This window comes from Vicugna pacos, chromosome 12 (assembly GCF_048564905.1).
Source record: "Vicugna pacos chromosome 12, VicPac4, whole genome shotgun sequence".
Classification (NCBI taxonomy): Eukaryota; Metazoa; Chordata; class Mammalia; order Artiodactyla; family Camelidae; genus Vicugna; species Vicugna pacos.
This window is the reverse complement of record NC_132998.1, coordinates 21,292,535-21,305,667: the sequence shown is the minus strand read 5'-3', so window position 1 is coordinate 21,305,667 and position 13,133 is coordinate 21,292,535. Positions and strand designations below refer to the sequence as shown.

At 39.7% G+C, this 13,133-nt stretch overlaps 1 protein-coding gene across 7 annotated transcripts in view; it reads right to left on the bottom strand.

The window, feature by feature from the left end:
* SRGAP1 (SLIT-ROBO Rho GTPase activating protein 1) overlaps window positions 1–13,133 on the bottom strand; it is a 244,138-nt gene that overhangs the window by 123,021 nt on the left and 107,984 nt on the right. The window contains exon 1 of one of the 7 annotated variants that reach the window (XM_072973004.1): window positions 4,413–4,538. The exons of the other annotated variants lie outside the window; for them this stretch is intronic. Within the exon in view, the coding sequence (XP_072829105.1) occupies window positions 4,413–4,452 (40 nt within the window). The 5' untranslated portion in view covers window positions 4,453–4,538. Of the gene's footprint in view, window positions 1–4,412; window positions 4,539–13,133 lie in introns of those variants that run through there. 7 annotated transcript variants of the gene reach the window in all.

Below are 13,133 nucleotides of genomic sequence, written 5' to 3'. Positions count from 1 at the left end.
AACATAACTTCTTTCTATATTCAAATAATCCAACCATGATGGGGCAATCCTTGGATGCCACTTCGTTATTCTGATCACAACATCAAGAGCTCTTCACTTGGCTTTCCCTTTTCCCACATCGTTCAGACGAACAAAGCATTATCGACACATATCGTCCTGAAGAGAATCCTCTGACAATTTTAATACATTAGGAACAATGGAGGTTAGTCACTTAGAGATTTAGTAGAAACACAAAAGTAAAAGTGTGTCACACAAAACTATCTGTAAGTGACTGTAACAATAAACCATGTGTGTTTTGGAAAATGATACAGTAATTAACAACTACTAATTCTGTTTTTGTTGTAAGACTCAGGGCTAACCTCCAAAGACAAGAACATGTGTACTGGAAAACTTCCTCATTTCATCTTTCCCAGGGCCAGTGCACAGTCCCTACAAGTGAGGGCTGAATCTAGGTTAGTGGAGTTAAGAGAAATCAAAGTGCAAATTAACACCTCAATTTCTTCCCATTCTTCTTCCACAGAGAAAGACTGAGGGGACAATACATACAAAGGAGATACAGTAACTATGAAACAAGGTCTCTGCTCTCAATAAGGCCATGTTCCAGGCAACACTTTTTTGAGGGAGTCCTGGGGAAAGATGAGAAAGCAATTCTCAAATGTTCTCTCTTGGTTTTTCCACTGCTAGACTGGGGGATCCTATTATTAATCCCATAAAAGTGTGGTGAACACCATAATGGAGACATTGTTAGAGGCTTTTAACGAGCGGTATCTGAGTTTTAGTCAATCAAAGTGTTTTCCACTACAGTATTACAATCAGCATGTCTGCCAAACTCTTTCTCCCACCAATACAGACCTATTTTTGTTTCATAAAGAAAAAAAAAAATCAAGGGTGGGGGTATTTCTCACTCAGGAATATTAGCAAGTCTTTCAAGATGAAGTAATTTTAGCACATCTTGCAGTGCTAAGTGAAAAAAAAATTGTCTTAGGCTGCCAACTAGTTGTTTTGTTTTGTTTTGTTTTGTTTTGTTTTGTTTTGTTTTAGGGGTGAGTGGGTTGGAATTTTTTTTAAGATACCTTAGTGCCAAATAAGAAATAAAAGCAGCTGAGAGTAAAAATTTCATCAGAAGTACACAAAAATTACATCAGCTTCCTTCTTGGATCTCATTCTTAGATTTTTCTTTTCCTTTAGGGTTTAAAATAGAACTAGAAAGCTTTGAGGAGCACTCTACTGTAAAGAGTTAAAATTCCAACCTCATTTTGTAGGGGAGTAACTGTTACTTCAAGTTATCTGTAATTTTCCAGTCAAAATAGGATACCAGCAACATTTTCAATCGTGAAAAAGTGGAGGGATGGAACCGAGAGAAAAAGTATGCTCCAGAAACTGGATAAGAACCTGTGTGATAACTTTTTAATTCAGAAAAGTTGAGGACAAATGAAGAAAATATTACAAAGAAAGAAATACAATATACAAGGACTATAATAAGAAATGTTTTGTTAGGAAGAGAAAATCTTTGGATTCTTTATACTACCCCAGAGCCTTCAGGTAGCACAATTTGGCAGGTCACCTCCCTGGACATATGCTGTACTTCTGTTAATATAACCTCATTAGATTTGAGTTAACTTAATACAGCACCACGTTTGAAAGACTTTCAAAGATTTCTTAAACAAATGAGTACAATAAATGCTTGGTCATATGAATGTTGGTCCACTGCTCAGAACAGGTAAGAAGCCTGTGGTGCCCTGGCCCTACACTCCATCAATCCTTTGATGGGACCACAGGTGACTTAGTTTTCGGGGATTAGTACTGCCTGGTTTTATGGCTTTTGTTTTTCTTTCTTTTTCAGATCCAAGCTTCATTTCAGTTTACTCGAGCCATTACTAACCTCCTGTTTTGTGTAAGGCAGGGTCTTAGGCACTGGAACTAAAAAAAAAACTGTTAGACACAGCTCCTGTTGGTAGGGAAGACAAATCCTAAGTGATAATATCAACATACTGCACTAGGAAGCTATGGAAAGATGGACTGGGCAAGATGGTAGAAGAGCTTGGAAGACGTCATACCCTGCAGGATATGTAGGTTAGAAGACACACAGTTGTAACCACAGAGAATAAGAAAATATTTGCAAATCATATATCAAAGAAGGAACTTGTATCTAGAGTAAAGAACTCTTACAACTCAATAATAAAAACAGAAATAACCCAATTTTTATAATGGGCAATGGATCTCAATAGACATCTCCCAGAAGAGGAGGTTCAAATCATGAGCCATCAGGAAGCTGCCTATCAAAAGCACAACAAGGTAGTGCTTCACACCCACTAGGATGGCTATAATCAAAAAGACAGAACAAGTACCGGTGAGGGTGCAGAGAAATCGGAACCCGCATACACTGCTGTATATGTATGTAATGTATGTAACAGGAATGTAAAATGGTACAGCCACTTTGGAAAACAATCTGGGAATTCCTTAAAACGTTAACACAGACTTAGCAAATCCACTCCTAGGTATATTACCCAAGAGAAAACCTATGTCCACACAGAAACATATAGACAAATATTTATGGCCAGCATGATTCATAACAGCTGAAAAGTGGAAATAACCTAAATGTTCACTAATAGGGAACAGAAAAACAAAAGGAAGGTACAGCCATACAATGGAATATTCATCCATAAAAAGGGATAACATACTGATTCAGGCTTATATTGAAAATATAAGCTTAGTGAATGAAATTAGTCACTAACGGAAAGTGTGATTACATTAATGTGAAACGTCCAAAAGAGACTAATTCACCGAAACAGAAAGCAGAGGAGGAGTTGCTGACAAGGGCTGGAGGAGCTGGAGTAAACGGGAAGTGACTGCTAAGGAGAGCAGGATTTTTCTTTTTTTTGGTGGCGGCAGTGGGGTGGTGATGAAAAAGTTCCAAGTGATTGTGTTGATAGCTACAAAACAGTGAATACACTAAAAATCAGTGAATGGTACCCTTTAAATGGGTATGTTGAATGACATGTGATTTATATCCCAATATAGCTATTATACAAAATATCACCATTCCATGAAATTTTGACTGAGACATTTCTGAGTGGTAAATAAAGGTCGTAACAACAAAATAACTCTACACATTTCCATGCCTAGTACTTTTTAGCAGTTTATCAAATTCGACCACACAAGGGGAAGCTCTTTAAAAGTCTTCATAAAATGGCTCTGGCTTCAATATTTTCACTTCATCCTGAATTTATCTGTGCGCCACAATAGTAAATCTAATTATGGGCTAATTTGTGCATGAATTATTACAATTGCTAATGGTATAGGAAAGATTAACCTAGTAGAACATTAGGAGGGGCTTATCACCATGACTTCCAGACAAGTGCACAAAACACAGCCATCTCTTCCAGGCAGAAAAACACCATGTCCGAGCGGACTCTAAGCAGCCATTATTTAAGTCGAGGGCAGGACCTGCTAAATACTAATAATGGCCATTTTAACGGGGCTAAAATTTACTGGGTTTTTTTTATGACTATTGTTTCATTTCTTTTCTGCCAGAGCACCACCACAGTATAAGTCAACATCAATAATCCAACAAGAATAATACACATAAGAATGTGTTTTCAAACTACTCAATTAACTTGTTTTTTTTTTTTAAAGTGGAAATAGTCCCTCTAAGCTATAAAAATCTGCTGACTCACAGTTACCAAATAAAACGGAATTGCCTAGGATAAGAGGAAACGAGGCTTTTCTTGCTCTGATAAAGGGAAGTCCTAACCCTTAAAATAAATTTGTGTGAAACCACAGAGCAATGCATATTTCAATGAAAGACTGAGACCAGACTGGGCTGTTTCTCTAATATGTTACTGTCTGATTAGGACCAGGACATAAAACTGACAGACTGGGTGATACTTGTGACCACCTAGCGAATAGAAACGCAGTAACACGTTTAAAGCATCACAAACCACCTCAATTATTTCATGGTCTTGCTTGGTCAGAAATTTTCCTAATGATATCCAAAAAGTCTACATTCTGTGTGGGTTTATCAGTACCTTCACCCAAGGGATATAAGGAATTTTCTCAAATGACAGGTGAGAACCCCTGGAATGTCTCTGAAGAGAAGAACCCAATTAGACTCTAACTGGTTCCATCAACTGTTCACATAACCACAGCTCACGTGAGTATTTATACAGCCTCACAGCTGCTGATTAGTTTAACACTAGGTGCAAACTTTGGTGAAATATGCTTAAAAAACCTAAAAAGGCTAGAAATTTGTAGCAAAAATATTCCATAAATGCCACCTTTGTTTTGTGTGTGTGTGAACAGACCAGATAAACAAAGGCCATTTCTTCATTTCACTAGAAATCTGAAGCCAACATGTTTGCTTCTCTTGCACTCTGCACCGTTTTGGACCCAGGTTGGAGTTAGGGTGTCACCTGTCGCAAGCCACGTGACATGGGGCAAGTGGCCTAACATCTCGCAGTTCCATCCCGTAAAGTACGAAGAGCTCCACCTCACGAGGTTGTGGTGAGAGAACTAAATGAGACAGTATGGGTGAAAAGCACGTTGCCGTCTGCAAGCCGCTGTGAAACAGATGGAGATGTGATTATTACAAGAATCAGCAGGCTTTCATTATAAAAATATTTATCGACTATTTCCTTGCGCCAGACTCCCTTCTAGTGGCTCTAAATAACAGACTGGAAGTCACGGGCCCCATCCTCCGCGAGGAGACAGCCAGCGCACACAGATGGTGAGAGCTAGTGGCCTTCAGGGCCTTGCTTTACTAGTGTCGAGGAGCAATGGGAGGCTGGGGGTGCGGGGAGCATGCATGGTTGGGCCAAGTGGTGAGCACTGAGGTGGTCCTGAGGTGGACCTAGCAGTGTGCTGGCGGACACAAAAGGGAAGGGTATCCCAGGCTGAAGAAACATCTTCAGCACAGGCAGGAGGAGGGAACAGAGGTGCTGTAACAAGTGCCTCTCTGTGCGAAAACCTAATTCCAGCTGGGTGACGGGTCTAGCCATGGGTTAGGCTGGACAGGCCCCCACGCGGCCGGCTAAGGAGTCAAAAATGTTACCTGTTAGGTCAGTTTCCCCAAGTAGCTTGATGGTAAGAACTACCTGGGGTGCTTACTAAAAATAGCTGTGTCCAGGCCCCTCAGCTGGCTATTTTTATTTTCATTTATTTTGGTTTGTGGACCTGGAACAGAGGTGTTTAATTAAGTACCCAGGTGACTCCTACCTCTGTGCAACTGTAGGAAACACCGGTGGGGAGGAACTGGACAATTTGGAACAAGGAAGACACATAATCAGATTTGCATTCCAGAAAAATCACGCAAATAAATGAATAAATGAATGAAATGAAAGGCTACGCACCACACACCTCAAGGGCCAGTTTCCTTTCTAAGCTATAGGGCTCCTCGTCTGGATTACGAATTATTGGGCAGAGCAAACCACCACCCACCAACGAAAACCCTCCCAAGAATGAGTGGTATCCACATGTTTCTCTGCCTACGCCTATTATTTTAGTTAGTTTGGAGTCACTCATTTCTGTCATCTGGCATGGAACTAAGGAGTGTTTCCACATTATCGGTTATCGGAGTAGAAGCTGACTGTCAACCACACTGTGGAGAAAAGCTTTAGAGCTGGGCTCCCCAATATGCAGCCACTCGTCACATCAAGCACCTCAAATGTGGCCAGTCCCAACCGAGGGGTGCTGTCAGTGTAAAATACACACGAGATTTCAAAATTTTAGTGTGTGTGTGTGTGTGGGGGGGGGAAGAATGTAAAAGTGTCTCATTAGTAGTTTTTATATTAATGTTAGAATTTAAAATTTTAGAAATGTTGAGTTATATAAAGATACTATTCAAACTAATTTCACCCGTTCCTCTCTTTTTTAATGTGGCTGCTAAAAAAAAAGATTTTAAATTGGAAATATGGCTCATCTGTAGGACAAACCTCCTCTAGTACACGAGTGAATTTGCAACTGGTTGCCTCCTAAGTGAAGTCTGAAATGTGGCATTCCCAACAGGAAAAGTCTTTGAAAGAGTTAGCACACTTGACCAGAAGACTTACGCACAAAGTGAACATGGGATAGAAAACAGAGTATCAGGACACCAGTTCCAGTTAGAAGCGTGACCTTTGGAGGAGTAACTGTCTCTGTGGAACTCATGTTTCCTCACCTGCACAATGATCACTAATCACAGCGGCCATATTCCCCTCCCAGAGGCAAGAGACGGCTTCAGCGAGATGAGAGATACACAGGCTTTCTCATCAAGTCAAGCACTGTATTGGCCAGTTGTCATGCAATGTGGTTTGAGAAAAGAAAAACACAAGTTGTAAATTTGATGGTCTTGACTGCACAGACTAAAGGACTTCCAGAAAAGAAAAGATCACGGGCCAGCTGGGGTCATCACCAGTGATACTCTCAGGGGTGTTTGGCCCTGCACTGCCTTTAAAGGAGATGTAGCATTTGGAAAGATGTGCAAATTCGGGGAGTGGAAAAGAAGTTCCTTAAATAAACTAAAAATGATCCTTCTTGATACTCTGGCCCAGAAGAATAAGGGTCTGGGGAAGGGAGTTCAGGGTGGATCAAGGTTACTGCCTCGTGGAAAATCTAACTCCTTAAAGTCTTTTTCTACTTCTGAATCATGGTGTCACCAACAACTTATGCAAACTAACTAGCACAGACATATATGAAATCAGATGGTTTCCATTCTAAGCTCGAACCACGGCTTCATCCTAGAACTCTGGGGGAAGCAGGGTGATGATAAAAGCTTTGGGAATAAAATAAGGTGAGACCGCCCTCTCAGCACAGTCAGTCCTCACTGCACAGAGGTGACAGTGAAGCCAGCATTACAACACTTCTGACACCGGAAGAGAGGCTGCATCCATTTTCCTAAGTTTTCATAATAATATTTTCATTTGGAGTTACATTCACTTCAGCATTATTTTAGAATAAAAGCTTACTACAGAAGCATCAGTTTTCATAGCTTTTGAAAGCCAAAAGTTAAATGCTGACCTAGATAACATTTTCAGATAAAGTATGGAAAACAAATTTGTACTTTTTTTTTCTTAATCCCAGATGAAAGCTAGCCAGGGTAAAAGGCAGCAAATTAAGGTGATCAATTATCGCAGCTGAACTACACTGGAGAAAAGGCCAGCTGAAGGAAGCACAGAGCGGAATGACTCACTTTTGTGCTTTTATTTAGAATGCACAAGAGGCAAGATTTTATTAACTTCCCCATAATTAAGCAAAGACATTTAAGAGCGTACTAGAAGACTGATTTTTACTACCAGAAAAAGACAGCGTGTGGAAATCATTGATCTGTAGAGAGTACAAAGATTTACATTTCGGAATGGCTGTGTCACTGACAAAAGTTCAAGGCGTTCTCTAAACGTTTACTTTCTTTCCTGATATAGTTGAACACAGAATCTCATGGAGTAAACATAAAATTTTACACACCTTTTTCTCTAAATAAATTTTGAGGATGAAAGAAACGCCTTTAAACTAGTTTAAATCTTTTGTACTTGAATTAACAGCAAATTGATGCTTTTTCAAATTAAGGCTATTTCCCTGATTGCAGTAATTACAATTTTAAAGTGTCTACTAGAACACAGTTTAACCTCCCAAGCAATTTACCATTTACAACAAACAGGAGAATATTTACTCAGTTCCTACTACGTTCCAGATCCTGTGATGAATACTTGATGTAGCTTAGCTCACGTAATTCTTACAGCAATCCTCTTATGTAATGCTTCCATGACATACATGAAGAAATCAAAGCACAGGAAGTTAAGTATTAGGTCCAAAGTCATACAATTAATAAGTACTACAGCTCAGATTCCGAAGTTCATGATGCAAAATTATAATGTCCAACAATTACACATAGTGTGCAATTACACAAAGCAAGCCTAGCCTTTGAGATAATTTGTTGGAACATATTTAGAGGCTGTGTATTTAACTATTTATGTAACAGATAAAAGTTTAAGAGCCAAATGTCTAGCATCATATAGAAAAGTAATGATTGCATGTCTATCATTTACTTAAAGAAAGCCAAAAGATCCCCTACAACACACAAAAAATCTAATATTTCACAAAAACTAGCTAAGTGGCTAATGCTAATTCCTAAATGTCATGGCTTTACAGGAAACTATGTATTTAGGTCAATTGCTTTGGTTTAAAATCATTATTGAGCTACAGCTATTATATTACAATTACTATAGAACTGTGAACTCTACAGATTGTGAGTCCCTTAAATGCAAGTACCATGTCTAAATTTCCACAGAGCACATAATAGTAACTATCTCTGATGAACGTTTGCTTCAGTAAAGATAACAGGTTATTATGCTTAATTATGCACATTTGGACATAGGACTCAAATTTTACTCATTCATAAAATGGGTTTCCATTTCCCTCTCCTTGAAACCCACCACCCCATCACTTCACCTGTTCATTCTTTGCTCCTTGTGGTCCTGCTGGCATCCAGCCCTACAAGGTTTCCCCCATACACAATGCTCTACTCAGTCATTAGCAGAAAAGAAATCCAGTTAAATCCATTGAATGTCATGTTTTCAACATTTCTCAATTAAATGTACCTTTTATATGTCCGCTTCTACCACAGAAAACCATCGTCCAGGAAAACAACAAAGGAAACACTCATCACTTCACCTAACTTTCTTCAGACTTTTATTAGAGACTTTGACTGGATGGCTGCTGGCAACTTGATACCTTATTTTTATTTAACTACAGTTCAATAAATGAGAGCTCCAATAACCTCTAGCTCCCAGTGAATGACCTGAACGCTGGCTCAGGAGCTGATATAAGGAAACCAGAAAGTAGCCTAGTCATACCTGGGCTTCCTTAACATTCATTTTACAGCTGAAAGACACAATTCTGGATCAATGAATAAATACCTTTCTATCCTAGGCCACAAAATCCTTAAAGAGATGGCAATTTAAAAAATCATACATATATATATATATGTAATATATACATATATGGAGATATATATATGTAATATATACATATAAGTGTATACCTTTTAAGGTTTTTCAGGCCTAAGCAAATACTCCATACTAACCATCTTCTTAAAATGTCAAAATTAATAATTCTCTTCATTTTATCTCTTCGAAGTACCAAAGAAAATGTACAACTTGATAGACAACCTATGTATTAAAAGTTAACTCTTCTACTTTATCCTCAGATAAAAGCCAAACTCTATAGTACAAGTTACTTCTGGTTTTGCACCAACACTCAACATTTACGCACATAATCTGCAGAAGCTGAATCCAACAATGTTCTCTCATTGTCTGCTCAACAAGTGAATGAGAGAGCACACAAATGCTTCCCCTTCTGACAAACATTTACTGAGTATCTTTCAGGTGCTGGGTCTTGGAGAGAAAAAAAGAGAAATCCATTCCTTTTTGTCCCCAGGGCCTCCCAAGCTAGCTCCTGGTCTAGGACACGGGAATAAGTAACTGCTATTTATTTATTTTTTTAACTGTTTTTAATATAACTATCATCATCTACAATGCAATGCTGTAAGCCTATAATGGAAGCGTGAGGAAGGTGCTGTGAGAACATATAGGAAAGAACAATAAATGATGCCCAGGTAAATCAGGGGAGGCTCTGAGGTGACACTGGAGCTAGCAGCTAAGTAGAACTGTGTCAAGCTGGGGGTAGGGGTAGGGGTGGGAAGGGTATTATGGGCAAAAGGAGTAGCTGGTGCAAAGGTCCCAGGGTATGAGTGTCTGGAGAGTTAGGCTGTTACAAGGATGCCAGTTTATTCCATATTGCAGGGTGATAAGGTAGGCAGAGGCTGGACCAATTATTAGGAGATTTAAAAGTAAATATCCTATTTGATAAGTGATGTTATCGTTACCCAGTTCTATTCACTTATTATAGGGATTGTGTCAATTTCTTTATTTAACAAGTTAAAAACAAATGCATATCCTCCCCCTCGCCCACCACCTGGGGATGTAATGTACAGCACAGGGAACAGGGTAAATTACACTGTAATAACTTTGCATGGCGACAAATGGGTACTAGACTTATTGTGGTGGTTTTTTTTAATAACGTATAAAAATATCAAATCACTATGTTTGACACCTAAAACTAATATAATATTGTATGTCAACTATAATTTTAAAAAAGGAAAAAACCCAAATGCATATTATTCACATTTTTGAAAGGATAGCTGTAGAAACACGTTCTGATTAAATATTCAGAAAATGACATTTCCTGCCAAATCTTTGACAGCAGATTTTTTAAAAAGTATTTAATGCTAATTTAGATAAGAGAGGGCAGTGTCAGGTATACTTAATAGAATACTGAAGATATGGAACAGATGGATTTATAAGTACCATAATGTGATCAGAATTGCCTTTTATTTCACTCTCATTAGATTTATATCTAATTTGGAATCAAAATGACTTAAAATGACAAATTGTTTAAAACACCTACCTTCTACCTTTCTTCTACAATCTGTGGTCCATTCACCTTGCAATTTACTTTGAAAAGGTACACTTCTTAGAAGATATTGTACCATTTAATCTTTACAACAAAGCAGCAGTTCAGAAACTAAGCAGTTTTTACCTCTTTTTTATAAGCTCTTTTCAGGATCTCAAACACAATATTAGCTTTGCTGCCTCCTGCCATGCCCACTCTTACACAGCGGGTCTTCTCTGGATGAGATGCATTTTTAAACATGATCAGAGGCACGAAGAGCTCTTAGTGCGTTGTCGAGAAATACTATCCTCCTCCCTCCAAATCCCTGGTACCACCAAGTTTCCCCTCCCCTCCTCCACTCACCATGCACCTACAATCTGAATGTTGCTTTTGACTGTATCTTCCATCCCAGCTCTCTGCTCACACTGTGTCCCCAAGCCAGTTAAATTCCCCTGTGTCTTGGGTAAGCGGAAGACAATGGACTGACAGGCTGAGGAAAAGAAGGCAGTGGGAGTAGGGAAGGATGAAGGGAAATATAGCTAATGAGAAAACAAAGGAGAAAAGATTCAAGGGGGTAACTGAGATAAGAGAGGAGAAAGGAGAGGTAGGTGAGGGAGGAAAGGGGGCAAGTGAAGAAAAGGAAACCAATGAAAAGCAAGGTCTTCGGGAAGTCACTGAATCAGACCAGCGCCAGAGGGACTTTGAGAGAGCTTTTGTCTACTCATGCTTGTCTTCAGGCTCTTAGATTTTTGAAAAGTATATTTAAAAAAAAAAAAAGCTGAAGCATAGTCAGTTACGATGTGTCAATTTCTGACATCCAGCATAATGTTTCAGTCACATGTATACATACCTATATTCATTTTCATATTCTTTTTCATTACAGGTTACAAAATACTGAATATACTTCCTTGTGCCACACAGAAGAAACTTGTTTTTTAAATCTATTTTATATATACTAGTTAATATTTGCTTTCAACAATTCCAGACATCAGACTTCAGTCTAGGGCCAGTGTAAGAACAAAATTTCAAGGTTGAACATAGAGCACAATTTTTTTCTTATTAGAACCGAAGTATAGGTTGTTCAGATTTGTAAGATTCTCCCCTTTTAAGCCTTTAGAAACTTAACTGAAATTAAAACTGATCATGAATGTGTAATTTCAGTTTTAATGAAATTCGCCATAGAGTCATCCACGCTCTTCTCCCACAGTACCCTACTTCTAACACAGTTCTTAGCCAACCGTACAAATTCTTTGTCTTCACTCTACTTTTATGGTCAGGTTTAGCTGTTCCTCAAGCATTTTAATGATCTTGGCACCTCAGGGGTAGAAGGGAGAGGCCACGAAGATCAGGTAGAGTTCCTCAGAATTCCTTGCACCACCTTCCTTCTCTGTAAAAACCAGCCCAATTCAGTAAGACTCAAAGCTTTCCACATCGACCCACAGTACAGTTTCTCGCCCTTTGAAGTTCAGATGTTTCTGGCGAGCACCCACGCTACTCACAGGCACCGCTGATGTTCTCTTGGCTGCCGGCATTCAGAGAGCCGTCTGAATGGATGGCACCGGGCCTCCTGCCACTCCACTAGCTCCTTCCCGGGCACAGGTGCCAAGTCACCCTGAGCTGAGGCAAGCAACAGTCTGCAGGGCACTTCAGGCCCCGACTCCCAGACCCGGGCCCTCCTGTATGCCAGCAGCAGAGGCCAGGATGAATACGTTTTACTTCTTCCCTCTGGTTACCGGGATGGCCGGCTGGGATCATCCTAAAGGCAGAACACTCTGCCCAGGCCCAGTGAAACGCTTTACACTATTCTGTGGTCCCTTCCTGAGGCTCAAATAAGAGCTGCTTATAGTCTTAAGACCCGCATGTAAGCATTATATATAGAGGAAGCACCACAAACCTAAATGCCTTCAGAGGCCAGACAGGTCCCATAAATGAGGGAGGTGGGCAGGGTGCAAAATAACAAGGAAAGGTAAGGGTTGCTTAAGTCGGAGCACGTGCCTCATGGAGCCACCGAGCTCCAGATATGACTGCATTGGAGAATGCCTGATGCAGATGCCAAATCCGATCTTTTTTTTTTTTTTTGAGAGAAGCCAGAAATCTGACTTGGGGGTAAAATCGCCAAATTTTTAAATCTCAGCAACTAATTAAGTTAAAACAAAACCAAAGCCTATCTGAGCCAGTGAAAATCCATCCTTGTGCCAGATTTTGCCTCTGGATTACTATTTTGTGATCTCTGACAGAGAGAAATTCTAAGCTTACTGGACCTAATACCTTCTTCAATTGTCAGAAATAGAAGAGAAACAAAATTCGGATTAACGATAACCTTTGGGACCTCAGGAATGAGGCAATAGTGTAAACGTGTGGAAGACCAGTCGAAATCATTTAAGGTGGCGTATTTAGTGAGTAATAGTATTTTCTGGCTTTCAAGCGAATTTATTTGTAACCTGGATGCCAAGAGCTCGACTTACTCTAAAACTCTCACGCTAGTTTTCTCGGAATTGAAAATGCTAGAACAGTTTCTCCTCCTCGCCATGCTCTCCTGGGGCTCAGCCTAAATCTGGAAGAGGATCTCAAGTCCAGTCTTATTGGAACGGTTTCTCAAGATGAGAACTGCTTACGCTGACTCGAGAAAGCAGAGAAAGCACTTCAGCTCCCACTGCTGCACAAATCCATTAACCATCACTGCTGTCAGAGGCTTTCCTGGATAACCTGGG